The 12,910-nt window shown below is 59.7% G+C and overlaps 2 protein-coding genes across 2 annotated transcripts; both read left to right on the top strand.

Moving 5' to 3' along the window:
- Positions 1-234: 234 nt before the first annotated feature.
- Positions 235-6,802, top strand: LOC133263398 (exosome complex component RRP46-like). The gene is made up of 6 exons (XM_061443150.1): positions 235-400; positions 524-637; positions 2,944-3,065; positions 6,278-6,418; positions 6,515-6,604; positions 6,694-6,802. Exons 1-6 carry the CDS (start codon positions 235-237, stop codon positions 6,784-6,786), a joined length of 726 nt encoding a protein of 241 aa, XP_061299134.1. The 3' UTR covers positions 6,787-6,802.
- Positions 6,803-8,195: 1,393 nt separating this feature from the next.
- Positions 8,196-11,618, top strand: LOC133263399 (B9 domain-containing protein 2-like). The gene is given in 5 exon segments (XM_061443151.1): positions 8,196-8,310; positions 9,828-9,922; positions 10,447-10,572; positions 11,285-11,484; positions 11,487-11,618. Coding segments are annotated over 4 exon segments (540 nt in total). The 5' UTR covers positions 8,196-8,310; positions 9,828-9,834; the 3' UTR covers positions 11,613-11,618.
- The last annotated feature ends 1,292 nt before the right edge of the window (positions 11,619-12,910 follow it).

Here is a 12,910-nt window from a genome sequence, read left to right as displayed (position 1 = left end):
GCAGCGGGTCTTGTTTGCCGCCCTTGGCCGCTATCGCGACACGACGACGGCTCCGCCGCCTTCCTTCAGGGTGAGGGGCCTCTTCCGCGCTGCCTCCGAACCCCACAGGGCTAAAGGCTGCCGATATGCGGCTGTCGGGACCGGGGACTATCGCGATACAGGGCTCCCTCACCGCGAAGCCGCGCTCGCAGCGCCGCCATCTTGCCTCCGGAAGGGGGCGGGAACGTTTGACCAATGAGAGAACGCGCTGCTGCGCCCCTCCCATCCCGCCGCGACCAATGGGAGGCGGCGGTGTTGAGAGAGGCCAAGATGGCGGCGGGCAGCGGGTGTTGCTTGCGGCCTTTCTCTTGCGAGCTGGGGCTCCTGTCGCGACCCGACGGCTCCGCCGCCTTCCTGCAGGGTACGGGGGGAACCCCAACGTAAACGGCGGCGGCTATCGCGATACGCGGCTGTCGCGAGCCGGGGGGGGGGGGGGGGGATATCGCGATAGAAGGGCTCATCGCGACGCGTTCCCTCCCCGCAGGCGATACCTCCGTGCTGGCCGCACTTTACGGCCCCGCCGAGGCCAAAGGGAACCGGGAGCTGCCGGAGCGGGTGGCGCTGGAGGTGCTGCTGCGGCCTAAAGTGGGGCTGCCGGGTAGGGGCCGGGGTCCGGGGCTGCCCCATAGAGGGGGCACTTATGGGGGGGGTCTGCCCCATAGAGGGGTCTTTGGAAGGGGGGGTTCCCCCCATAGAGGGGTCACTTATGGGGGGGTCTGCCCCATAGAGGGGTCACTTATGGGGGGGTCTGCCCCATAGAGGGGTCTTTGGAAGAGGGGGGTTCCCCCCATAGAGGGGTCACTTATGGGGGGGTCTGCCCCATAGAAGGGTCTTTGGAAGGGGGGGGGGGTCTGCCCCATAGAGGGGTCTTTGGAAGGGGGGGTTCCCCCCATAGAGGGGTCACTTATGGGGGGGTCTAGCCCCATAGAGGGCTCACTTATGGGGGGTCTGCCCCATAGAGGGGTCTTTGGAAGGGGGGGTTCCCCCCATAGAGGGGTCACTTATGGGGGGGTCTGCCCCACAGAGGGGTCACTTATGGGGGGGTCTGGCCCCATAGAGGGGGCACTTATGGGGGGGTCTGGCCCCATAGAGGGGTCACTTATGGGGGGGTCTGCCCCATAGAGGGGTCTTTGGAAGGGGGGGGTTCCCCCGATAGAGGAGTCACTTATGGGGGGGTCTGCCCCATAGAAGGGTCTTTGGAAGGGGGGGGGTCTGCCCCATAGAGGGGTCTTTGGAAGGGGGGGGTTCCCCCCATAGAGGGGTCACTTATGGGGGGGTCTAGCCCCATAGAGGGGTCACTTATGGGGGGTCTGCCCCATAGAGGGGCTTTGGAAGGGGGTGTCTCCCCCATAGAGAAGCCTTTGGAAGGGGGGGTTACCCCCATAGACGGGTCACTTATGAGGGGGGTCTGCCCCATTGAGGTGTCACTTATGGGGGGGGTCTGCCCCATAGAGGGGTCACTTATGGGGGGGTCTGCCCCATAGAATGGCCTTTGGAAGGGGGGGTTCCCCCCATAGAGAATCCTTTGGAAGGAGGGGTTCCCCCCATAGAGGGACTACTTATGGGGGGGGTTCCCCATAGAGCAGCCTTTGGAAGGGGGGGCTCCCCCCATAGATCTCCCTTTGGGGTCCCCTCATGGAGCTCCCCCCATAGCGCCCCCTTTGAGTTCCCCCCATAGCGCCCCCTTTGTGCCCCCCCCATAGCGCCCCCTTTGTTCTCCCCCCATAGCGCCCCCTTTGAGCTCCCCCCATAGCGCCCCCTTTGTGCTCCCCCCATAGAGCTCCCTTTTGGGTTCAACCCATAGTGGGGTCACTTATGGGGGGGGTTCCCCCCATAGCGCCCCCTTTGAGCTCCCCCTATAGAGCTCCCTTTTGGGTTCCCCCCATAGCGCCCCCTTTGTGCTCCCCCCATAGAGCTCCCTTTTGGGTTCCCCCCATAGAGGGGTCACTTATGGGGGGGGTTCCCCCCATAGCGCCCCCTTTGTTCTCCCCCCATAGCGCCCCCTTTGTTCTCCCCCCATAGAGCTCCCTTTTGGGTTCCCCCCATAGAGGGGTCACTTATGGGGGGGGTTCCCCCCATAGCGCCCCCTTTGCGCTCCCCCCATAGCGCCCCCTTTGTTCTCCCCCCATAGCGCCCCCTTTGTTCTCCCCCCATAGCGCCCCCTTTGTGCTCCCCCCATAGCGCCCCCTTTGTTCTCTCCCCATAGCGCCCCCTTTGACCTCCCCCCATAGAGCTCCCTTTTGGGTTCAACCCATAGAGGGTCACTTATGGGGGGGGTTCCCCCCATAGCGCCCCCTTCGTGCTCCCCCCATAGCGCCCCCTTTGTGCTCCCCCCATAGAGCTCCCTTTTGGGTTCAGCCCATAGAGGGGTCACTTATGGGGGGGGTTCCCCCCATAGCGCCCCCTTTGTTCTCTCCCGATAGCGCCCCCTTTGAGCTCCCCCCATAGCGCCCCCTTCGCGCTCCCCCCATAGCGCCCCCTTTGTTCTCTCCCCATAGCGCCCCCTTCATGCTCCCCCCATAGAGCTCCCTTTTGGGTTCCCCCCATAGAGGGGTCACTTATGGGGGGGGTTCCCCCCATAGCGCCCCCTTTGAGCTCCCCCCATAGCACCCCCTTTGAGCTCCCCCCATAGCGCCCCCTTTGTTCTCTCCCCATAGCGCCCCCTTTGACCTCCCCCCATAGAGCTCCCTTTTGGGTTCCCCCCATAGAGGGGTCACTTATGGGGGGGTTTCCCCCATTGCGCCCCCTTTGTGCTCCCCCCATAGCACCCCCTTTGTGCTCCCCCCATAGCGCCCCCTTCGTGCTCCCCCCATAGAGCTCCCTTTTGGGTTCCCCCCATAGAGGGGTCACTTATGGGGGGGTTCCCCCCATAGCGCCCCCTTTGCGCTCCCCGCCCCATTGCAGGTGTGGGGGAGCGCAGCCGGGAGCAGCTCCTGCGCCGCACGCTTGAGGCCGTGCTCCTGGGGCGCCTGCACCCCCGCTGCGGGCTCAGCCTCAGCCTCCAGGTGCTCAGGGACGGCGGCTCCGTATCCGGGGGGGGGGAAATGGGGGGGGGGGACGACACAGGGTTTGGGGGGCATAAATGTGGAAAGGGGGGGAGGGGGTTTGGGGGGGAAATGGGGGGGAGGGGGGAAGGGGGTGGAAAATGGGGTTGGGGGGGAAGGGGGTTGGGGGGGAAATGGGGGGAGGGGGTTTGGGGGGGAAATGGGGGGGAGGGGGGAAGGGGGTGGAAAATGGGGTTGGGGGGGAAGGGGGTTGGGGGGGAAATGGGGGGAGGGGGTTTGGGGGGAAATGGGGGGGAGGGGGGGTTTAGGGGGTGGAAAATGGGGTTGGAGGGGAAGGGGGGTGAAGAGGGTTGGGGGGGGGAAATGGGGGGGAAAGGGGGTTTGGGGGGGAAATGGAGGGGGGGAGGGGTTTGGGGGGGAAATGGGGAGGTTTTGGGGGAAAGAGGGTTTGGGGGGAGAAGGGGTGGGAAGGGAGGTTTAGGGGGGTAAGGGGGGGGAAAGGAGGTTTAGGGGGTGGAAAATGGGGCTGGAGGGGAAGGGGGTTTGGGGGGAAATGGGGGTAGGGAGTTTGGGGGGGAAATGGGGGAAAAGGGGTTCTGTGGGGGGAATGGGAGGGGGTTTGGGGTGGGAAATGGGGAGGTTGGGGGGAAAGGGGGTTCTGGGGTGTGGGAAGGGGGGTGGGGGGGAAATGTGTGTTTGGGGGGGAAGGGGGGGGTTTGGGGGCTGGGAAGGAGGTTAAGGGGAGGGAAGGGGAGTTCTGGGGGGAAAGGGGGGGAAGGGGAGGTTTGGGGGGTGGGGGGAAGGGGAGGAAAGGGGTTATTTGGGATGGAAAAAGCGGGGTTTTAGGGTAGAAAATGGGGGTTTGGGGAGGAAAAGGGGTTTGGAGGGGGAAAGGGCTATTTTGGGGTGAAAAAGGCGGAATTTGGTGTGGGAAATGCAGGGTTTTAGGGTAGAAAATGGGGGGTTGGGAGGGAAAATGGGCTTGGGGGTGAAAAAGGGGGTTTTGGGTTGAAAAATGGCGATTTAGGGTAGAAAATGGGGTTTTGAGAGTGAAAATGGGGTTTGGGGATTGAAAAGGGGGGTTTTGGGGTGAAATAGGGAGGATTTGGGATGGGAAAAGCGGGGGTTTAGGGTAGAAAATTGGGGGTTGGGGATTGAAGAGGATTTTTGGGGTGAAAAAGTGGGGTTTTAGGGTAGAAAACGGGGTTTGGGGATTGAAAAGGGGGATTTTGGGGTGAAAAAGGGGGGATTTGGGATGGAAAAAGCGGGGTTTTAGGTAGAAAATGGAGATTGAAGAGGATTTTTGGGGTGAAAAAGCGGGGTTTTAGGGTAGAAAATGCTGGTTTGGGGCAGGAAAACAGGATTTAGAGAGGGGGAAATGCCTATTTTGGGGTGAAAAAGGGGGAATTTGGGATGGAAAAAGCGGGGTTTTAGGTAGAAAATGGGGATTGAAGAAGATTTTTGGGGTGAAAAAGCGGGGTTTTAGGGTACAAAGTGCTGGTTTGGGGCAGGAAAACAGATTTAGAGGGGAGAAATGCCTATTTTGGGGTGAAAAAGAGGGAATTTGGGATGGAGAAAGCGGGGTTTTAGGGTAGAAAACGGGGTTTGGGGATTGAAAAGGGGGATTTTGGGGTGAAAAAGGGGGGATTTGGGATGGAAAAAGCGGGGTTTTAGGTAGAAAATGGGGATTGAAGAGGATTTTTGGGGTGAAAAAGCGGGGTTTTAGGGTAGAAAATGCTGGTTTGGGGCAGGAAAACAGATTTAGAGGGGAGAAATGCCTATTTTGGGGTGAAAAAGAGGGAATTTGGGATGGAGAAAGCGGGGTTTTAGGGTAGAAAATGGGTTGGGGATTGAAAGTGGGGATTTTGGGGTGAAAAAGGGGGATTTGGGATGGAAAAAGCGGGGTTTTAGGTAGAAAATGGGGATTGAAGAGGATTTTTGGGGTGAAAAAGCGGGGTTTTAGGGTACAAAATGCTGGTTTGGGGCAGGAAAACCGGATTTAGAGAGGGGGAAATGCCTATTTTGGGGTGAAAAAGGGGGAATTTGGAATGGAGAAAGTGGGGTTTTAGGGTAGAAAATGGGTTGGGGATTGAAAGTGGGGATTTTGGGGTGAAAAAGGGGGATTTGGGATGGAAAAAGCGGGGTTTTAGGTAGAAAATGGGGATTGAAGAGGATTTTTGGGGTGAAAAAGCGGGGTTTTAGGGTACAAAATGCTGGTTTGGGGCAGGAAAACCGGATTTAGAGAGGGGGAAATGCCTATTTTGGGGTGAAAAAGGGGGAATTTGGAATGGAGAAAGTGGGGTTTTAGGGTAGAAAATGGGTTGGGGATTGAAAGTGGGATTTTGGGGTGAAAAAGGGGGGATTTGGGATGGAAAAAGCGGGGTTTTAGGGTACAAAGTGCTGGTTTGGGGCAGGAAAACAGGATTTAGAGAGGGGGAAATGCCTATTTTGGGGTGAAAAAGGGGGAATTTGGGATGGAAAAAGCGGGGTTTTAGGTAGAAAATGGGGATTGAAGAAGATTTTTGGGGTGAAAAAGCGGGGTTTTAGGGTACAAAGTGCTGGTTTGGGGCAGGAAAACCGGATTTAGAGAGGGGGAAATGCCTATTTTGGGGTGAAAAAGGGGGAATTTGGAATGGAGAAAGCGGAGTTTTAGGGTAGAAAATGGGGTTGGGGATTGAAAGTGGGGATTTTGGGGTGAAAAAGGGGGGATTTGGGATGGAAAAAGCGGGGTTTTAGGGTACAAAGTGCTGGTTTGGGGCAGGAAAACAGGATTTAGAGAGGGGGAAATGCCTATTTTGGGGTGAAAAAGGGGGAATTTGGGATGGAAAAAGCGGGGTTTTAGGTAGAAAATGGGGATTGAAGAGGATTTTTGGGGTGAAAAAGCGGGGTTTTAGGGTAGAAAATGCTGGTTTGGGGCAGGAAAACAGATTTAGAGGGGAGAAATGCCTATTTTGGGGTGAAAAAGAGGGAATTTGGGATGGAGAAAGCGGGGTTTTAGGGTAGAAAATGGGTTGGGGATTGAAAGTGGGGATTTTGGGGTGAAAAAGGGGGATTTGGGATGGAAAAAGCGGGGTTTTAGGTAGAAAATGGGGATTGAAGAAGATTTTTGGGGTGAAAAAGCGGGGTTTTAGGGTACAAAATGCTGGTTTGGGGCAGGAAAACTGGATTTAGAGAGGGGGAAATGCCTATTTTGGGGTGAAAAAGGGGGAATTTCCTTAACCCCCCCCCCCAAGCTGCTCTCGTGCTGCCTCAACGCCGCCTGCATGGGGCTGCTGGACGCGGGGCTGCCCTTGGCCTCCCTGTTCTGCGGCGTCGCCTGCGCCCTGCTCCCCGATGGCTCCCTCGTGCTGGACCCCAGCAGCCAGCAGGAGAAGGTGGGTGCTCCCCACCCCCACCCAATCCCATTGGACCCCCTCCCCCCCACCCCATAACCCTCTTAACCCCCCCCCCCACCACCATTTCCATCGCAGGAGGCTCGCGCCGTCCTCACCTTCGCCATCGACAGCGTCGAGAAGAAGGTGCTCATGGCCAGCACCAAAGGGAGCTGTTCCATGGAGGAGGTGAGCGTTATGGGGTGCTATGGGTGCTATGGGTGGCGTAGCACCCATCGCAACACCCCCTTTGTCTCCCCCCCACCACCACCTTTTAGATGCAGCAGTGCATCGCTGCAGCCCAGAGCGCCGCCGACACCATCTTCCAGTTCTATCGCGATTCCATCCGGAGGAGGTATTCCAAGTCGTGACATGGAATTGCCCCCCAACCCACCCCGCCCCCCCCATAGGGGCAGCTGGACTGACCCCCCTGGGGCTTGTGACCCCTTCACATGTGGTAAAGGAACCCCCCCCCCCGCCCCACACAGTGGTTTTGAGTGCATCCGTTGATGTGGACGGGGTCTGGGGGTCGTGGTGGGGCATCCAAGATGGCGGCGCCCATGTGCTGTACACTGCGTAGCCTCTGGGGCAGCCAAGATGGCGGCGCCCATGTGCCGTACGCAAAGATGGCGGCCCCCAAGTGCCTTACGGTGCTTAGATACCAGTGCATCCAAGATGGCGGCCCCCATGTGCTGTACATTGCGTAGCCTCTGGGGCATCCAAGATGGCGGCGCCCATGTGCCGTACGCAAAGATGGCGGCCCCCAAGTGCCTTACGCTGCTTAGATACCGGTGCATCCAAGATGGCGGCGCCCATGTGCTGTACATTGCGTAGCCTCTGGGGCATCCAAGATGGCGGCCCCCCACTGCCTTACGTTGCTTAGATACCGGTGCATTCAAGATGGCGGCGCCCATGTGCTGTACATTGCGTAGCCTCTGGGGCATCCAAGATGGCGGCGCCCATGTGCCGTACGCAAAGATGGCGGCCCCCCCACTGCCTTACGTTGCTTAGATACCGGTGCATCCAAGATGGCGGCGCCCATGTGCTGTACATTGCGTAGCCTCTGGGGCATCCAAGATGGCGGCGCCCATGTGCCGTACGCAAAGATGGCGGCGCCCAAGACGCTGTACAGTACTATTGGTGGTGCATCCAAGATGGTGGCGCCCATGTGCTGTGCAATGCTTAAGGTACTGATGCATCCAATAGGGCGGCTCCCAAGATGCCGTACAGCATTGAGTATTGGTGGGACATGCAAGATGGCGGCTCTCATGTGCTGTACACAAAGATGGCAGCGCCCAAGATGCCATACAGCACTGCTTTGCTGCTGGGGCTTCCAATATGGCGGTGCCCTTGTGCCGTACAGCAGTGCTTGGGTGCGGGTGTATCCAAGATGGCGGCCTCCATGGTGTCATATGGCCCTCCCTAGATGATGTTACGCCTAATATGGCCACCCGCAAGTGCCGTATGTCCAAGATGGCGGCGCCCATGTGCCGTACAGCACTGCTTAGGTGCTGCTGCATCCAAGATGGCGGCGCCCATGTGCCGTACAGCACTGCTTAGGTGCTGGTGTATCCAAGATGGCGGCCTCCATGGTGGCATGCTTCCCTCCCTAGATGCCTGTCCTCCTGATATGACGGCCCCCAAGTGCCGTACGCCAAGATGGCGGCGCCCATGTGCCGTACAGATGCTGGTCCATCCAAGATGGCGGCGCCCATCTTGCCGCTTCAGCGCATGACGTCCTCTCAAGGAGCCGTCACCCTTCCTGGGCGGGGCTTGCAGTGGCGCCAGCCAATGGGGTGGCGGCCTTAGCACGGCGAGCGCGTTGCCACGGCAACGCGCACCGGAAGTGCGTGTGCGCAGAGGCAGGTCGTGGTCCGCAGCGCCGGGCACTGGAGGTGGGGGCAATGGGGCAGCAATGGGGACAATGGGGGTGCAATGGGGCTGCAATGGGGCAGCAATGGGGCTGCAATGGGGCTTCAATGGGTGCCCATGGGGCGGCAATGGGGCTTCAATGGGTGCCCATGGGGCGGCAATGGGGGGTAATGGGGCAGCAATGGGGCAGCAATGGGGCTGCAATGGGTGCCTATGGGGCGGCAATGGGGGGTAATGGGGCTGCAATGGGGCTGCAATGGGTGCCCATGGGGCGGCAATGGGGGGCAATGGGGCAGCAATGGGTGCCCATGGGGTGGCAATGGGGCAGCAATGGGGCTGCGATGGGGCTTCAATGGGTGCCCATGGGGCGGTAATGGGGGGCAATGGGGCAGCAATGGGTGCCCATGGGGTGGCAATGGGGCAGCAATGGGGCTGCGATGGGGCTTCAATGGGTGCCCATGGGGCGGTAATGGGGGGCAATGGGGCAGCAATGGGGACAATGGGGGTGCAATGGGGCTGCAATGGGGCAGCAATGGGTGCCCATGGGGCAGCAATGGGGCAGCAATGGGGCTGCAATGGGTGCCCATGGGGCGGCAATGGGGGGCAATGGGGCAGCAATGGGGCTGCGGTGGGGCTTCAATGGGTGCCCATGGGGCGGTAATGGGGGGCAATGGGGCGGCAATGGGGTGCAATGGGGCAGCAATGGGGCTGCAATGGGGCTTCAATGGGTGTCCATGGGGCGGCAATGGGGGGTAATGGGGCAGCAATGGGGCTGCAATGGGTGCCCATGGGACGGCAATGGGGGGAAATGGGGCAGCAATGGGGGGCAATGGGGCAGCAATGGGACTGCAATGGGAGTCCATGGGGCGGCAATGGGGGCTAATGGGGGGCAATGAGGCTGCAATGGGGGAAATGGGGACAATGGGGTGGCAATGGGGGGACAATGGGGCTGCATTGGGGTTGCAATGGGGGTGCTATGGGGCTGCAATGGGAGGCAATGGGGACAATGGGGGGGCAATGGGGCAGAAATGGGGGTGAATGGGGTGGCAATGGGGGGCAATGGGGCAGCAATGGGGGACAATGGGGCAGCAATGGGGGGCAATGGGGCAGCAATGGGGCTGCAATGGGAGCCCATGGGGCGGCAATGTGGGGCAATGGGGCAGCAATGGGGGCTAATGGGGGGCAATTGGGCTGCAATGGGGGAAATGGGGACAGTGGGGTGGCAATGGGGGGACAATGGGGCTGCATTGGGGTTGCAATGGGCGTGCTATGGGACTGTAATGGGGGGCAATGGGGACAATGGGGGGGCAATGGGGCAGAAAGGGGGGTGAATGGGGGGCAATGGGGGTGCAATGGGGAGAATGGGGGGCAATGGGGCTGCATTGGGGGGCAATGGGGGTAAATGTGGCTGCAATGGGGGGCAGTGGGGCTGCAATGGGAGTGAATGGGGGGCAATGGGGCTGCAATGGGGGTGAATGGGGGGCAATGGGGGTGCAGTGGGGGGGGCACTGAGCGTCTCCTCCCCCATTGCCCCCCACAGCCCCCCCATGGCGGAGCTGCACCTCCTGGGGCAGATCGTGGGGGGCAGCGGCTTCCCCCAGCGCCGCCTCTTCTGCAAGTGGGGGCTGCAGGCGGGTGAGTGGGGCCCATAGAGACCCATAGGGACCCATGGAGACCCCATAGAGACCCATAGAAACCCCATAGAGACCTCATAGAGTCCCATAGGGACCCATAGAAACCCCATAGAGCCCCATTCATCCCCCATAGAGCCCTATAGAGCCCCTTAGAGCCCCATAGAGCTCCCACAGAGCCCCTTAGAGCCCCATAGAACCCCATAGATCCCCACAGAGCCCCCATAGGTCCCCACAGAGCCCCATAGGTCCCCACAGAGCCCCAGAGATCCCCACAAAGCCCCCATAGATCCCCATAGAGCCCCTATACAGCCCCATAGATCCCCGTAGAGGCCCCATAGATCCCCATAGAGGCCCCATAGATCCCCACAGAGCCCCCATGGATCCCCACAGAGCCCCCATAGATCCCCTATAGATCCCCATAGAGCCCCCACAGATCCCCACAGAGCCCCATAGATCCCCACAGAGCCCCATAGAGCCCCATAGATCCCCATAGAGCCCCCCCCCACCAGCGGCCCTCTCGCGCAGGCGCCGCCTGGCGGCCGCTCACGGGACTGACGTCAGGCCGGACGCACGTCGATGACCCGCAGGCCGGTGACGTCACTTACTGGAGCCACCCCATCGACGTGCACTACGCCACCAAAGGCCTGCAGGGTGCGTTCGCGTGTCCTTAGCGTGCCCTTAGTGTGTCCTTAGCGTGCCCTTAGTGTGTCCTTAGCGTGCCCTTAGTGTGTCCTTAGTGTGTCCTTAGCGTGCCCTTAGTGTGTCCTTAGCATGCCCTTAGTGTGCCCTTAGTGTGTCCTTAGTGTGTCCTTAGCATGCCCTTAGTGTGTCCTTAGCATGCCCTTAGTGTGTCCTTAGCGTGTCCTTAGTGTGTCCTTAGCATGCCCTTAGTGTGTCCTTAGCGTGTCCTTAGTGTGTCCTTAGCGTGCCCTTAGTGTGTCCTTAGCGTGCCCTTAGTGTGTCCTTGGCATGTCCTTAGTGTGTCCTTGGCATATCCTTAGTGTGTCCTAAGCGTGTCCTTAGCGCGTCCTTGGCATGTCCTTAGCGTGTCCTTGGCATGTCCTTAGCACGTCCTAAGCATGTCCTTAGCATGTCAGTGTGTCCTTAGCGTGTCAGCATGTCCTTAGCGTGTCCTTAGCACGTCCTTAGTGTGTCCTTAGCATGTCCTAAGCGTATCCTTAGCATGCCCTTAGCGTGTCCTAAGCGTATCCTTAGCATGCCCTTAGCGTGTCCTTAGCTTGTCTTAAGCATGTCCTTGGCATGTCCTAAGCATGTCTGTAGTGTCCTTAGCATGTCCTTAGCATTTCCTTAGCATGTCCTTAGCGTGTCCTTAGCATGTCCTAAGCGTGTGCCATGTGCGCAGGGTGGCCGCGGCTCCACGTGGAGGTGTGGCAGCAGGACGGCCTAGGCCGCTGCGACGTGATTGGCTACGGCTCGTGTCACGTGCCCTCGGCGCCGGGCCTGCACTCGGTGCGCTGCGTCACGTGGCGCCCCCTAGCGGGCTGGCGGGAGCGCGCGCGGCGGCGCTGGGTCGGGGGCGGGGCCAGGCTCGCGCAGGCGCAGGAGGGGGCGGTGGGGGGAGCGGGGCGGGGGAGCGCTTCCGGTTGAGGAGCGAGGCGGGCGGAAGCGTCCATTTGGAGCTGGGGGTGGTGCTGAGGCACTTCCGGCGCTTCGGGGTGCAGTGCGCATGAGCAGAAGGGGGGGGGAGTTTCCCCCCCCCCCCCCCAGGGAGGTGCAGTTGGTACGGCCCGGGGAAGGGCAACGGGGTTCCACGGGGGGGGAGTGCAGGGGTGGAAGGGGGCAATGGGGGGGAATGGGGGTGTAAAGGGGGTCTATGGGGATTGTAATGGGGTTCAATGGGGGGGTTATGGGGTTCTATGGGGGGGAATGGGGATCTATAGGGGGTGTAAAGGGGGTCTATGGGGATTGTAATGGGGTTCAGTGGGGGGGTTATGGGGTTCTATGGGGGGGAATGGGGGTCTAGGGGGGGAATGGGGATCTATAGGGGGTGTAAAGGGGGTCTATGGGGGGTTATGGGGGCTGTAATGGGGGTAATGGGGTTCTATGGGGGTGTAAAGGGGGCCTATGGGGGTGTAATGGGGCCTATGGGGGTCTATGGGGGGTGTAATGGGGTTCTATGGGGGTGTAAAGGGGGTCTATGAGGGGGAATGGGGATCTATAGGGGGTGTAAAGGGGGTCTATGGGGGTGTAAAGGGGGTCTATGGGGGGAATGGGGATCTATGGTGTTGTAAATGGGGTCTATGGGGGGTAATGAGGTTCTATGGGGGTGTAAAGGGGGCCTATGGGGGGGAATGGGGATTTATGGGGGGGTAACAGGGGATGTAATTGGGGTCTATGGGGGTGTAAAAGGGGTCTATGGGGGGTAATGGGTGTAATGGGGTTCTATGGGGGTGTAAAGGGGATCTGTGGGGGGTTATGGGGGGTAATGGGGGGTGTAATGGGGTCTATAGGGGTGTAAAGGGAGTCTGGGGGTTATGGGGGTGTAATGGGGTTCTATGGGGGAGTAAAGGGGGTCTATAGGGGGCAGTGGGGTTCTATGGGGGTCAGTGGGGGGAATGGGGTTTTATAGGGGGGAAATGAGGTCCTATAGGGTTGTAACGGGGGTCTGTGGGGGTCAATGGAGGGGGAATGGGGTTCTATGGGGGTGTAATGGGGTTCTATAGGGGAGAATAGGGTTTTATGGGGGGCAATGGGGTTCTATAGGGGGCAGTGGAGTTCAATAGAGGGGTAATGGGGTTCTATAGGGGTGGGAGGGGGCAATGGGGTCCTATAGAGGGATAATGGGGTTCTATAGGGGTGAAATGGGATAGTGGGGTTCTATGGGGTGCAATGGGGTTCTATGGGGCAGGAGGGGGCATTGAGGCTCTATAGGGGTGCAATGGAGTTCTATGGGGCGGGAGGGAGCATTGGGGTTCTATGGAGTGCAATGGGGTTCTGTGGGGTGGGAGGGGGCATTGAGGTTCTATAG

The sequence above is a fragment of the Pezoporus flaviventris genome, unplaced genomic scaffold (genome assembly GCF_033815535.1).
Source record: "Pezoporus flaviventris isolate CSIRO_AGI_PZ_B2104156 unplaced genomic scaffold, CSIRO_AGI_Pfla_v1 ptg000311l, whole genome shotgun sequence".
Taxonomy (NCBI): Eukaryota; Metazoa; Chordata; class Aves; order Psittaciformes; family Psittacidae; genus Pezoporus; species Pezoporus flaviventris.
This window is presented reverse-complemented; position numbering and strand designations above follow the sequence as displayed.

What these genes read in the sequence shown, in the direction of transcription:
- LOC133263398 (XM_061443150.1), top strand. Translation starts at nt 235, where the DNA reads ATGAGAGAACGCGCTGCTGCGCCCCTCCCATCCCGCCGCGACCAATGG. An exon ending in CTCCGCCGCCTTCCTGCAGG is followed by an intron (nt 401 to 523) that starts GTACGGGGGGAA and finishes CCCTCCCCGCAG; the next exon opens with GCGATACCTCCGTGCTGGCC. An exon ending in TGCTCAGGGACGGCGGCTCC is followed by an intron (nt 3,066 to 6,277) that starts GTATCCGGGGGG and finishes CCCCCCCCCAAG; the next exon opens with CTGCTCTCGTGCTGCCTCAA.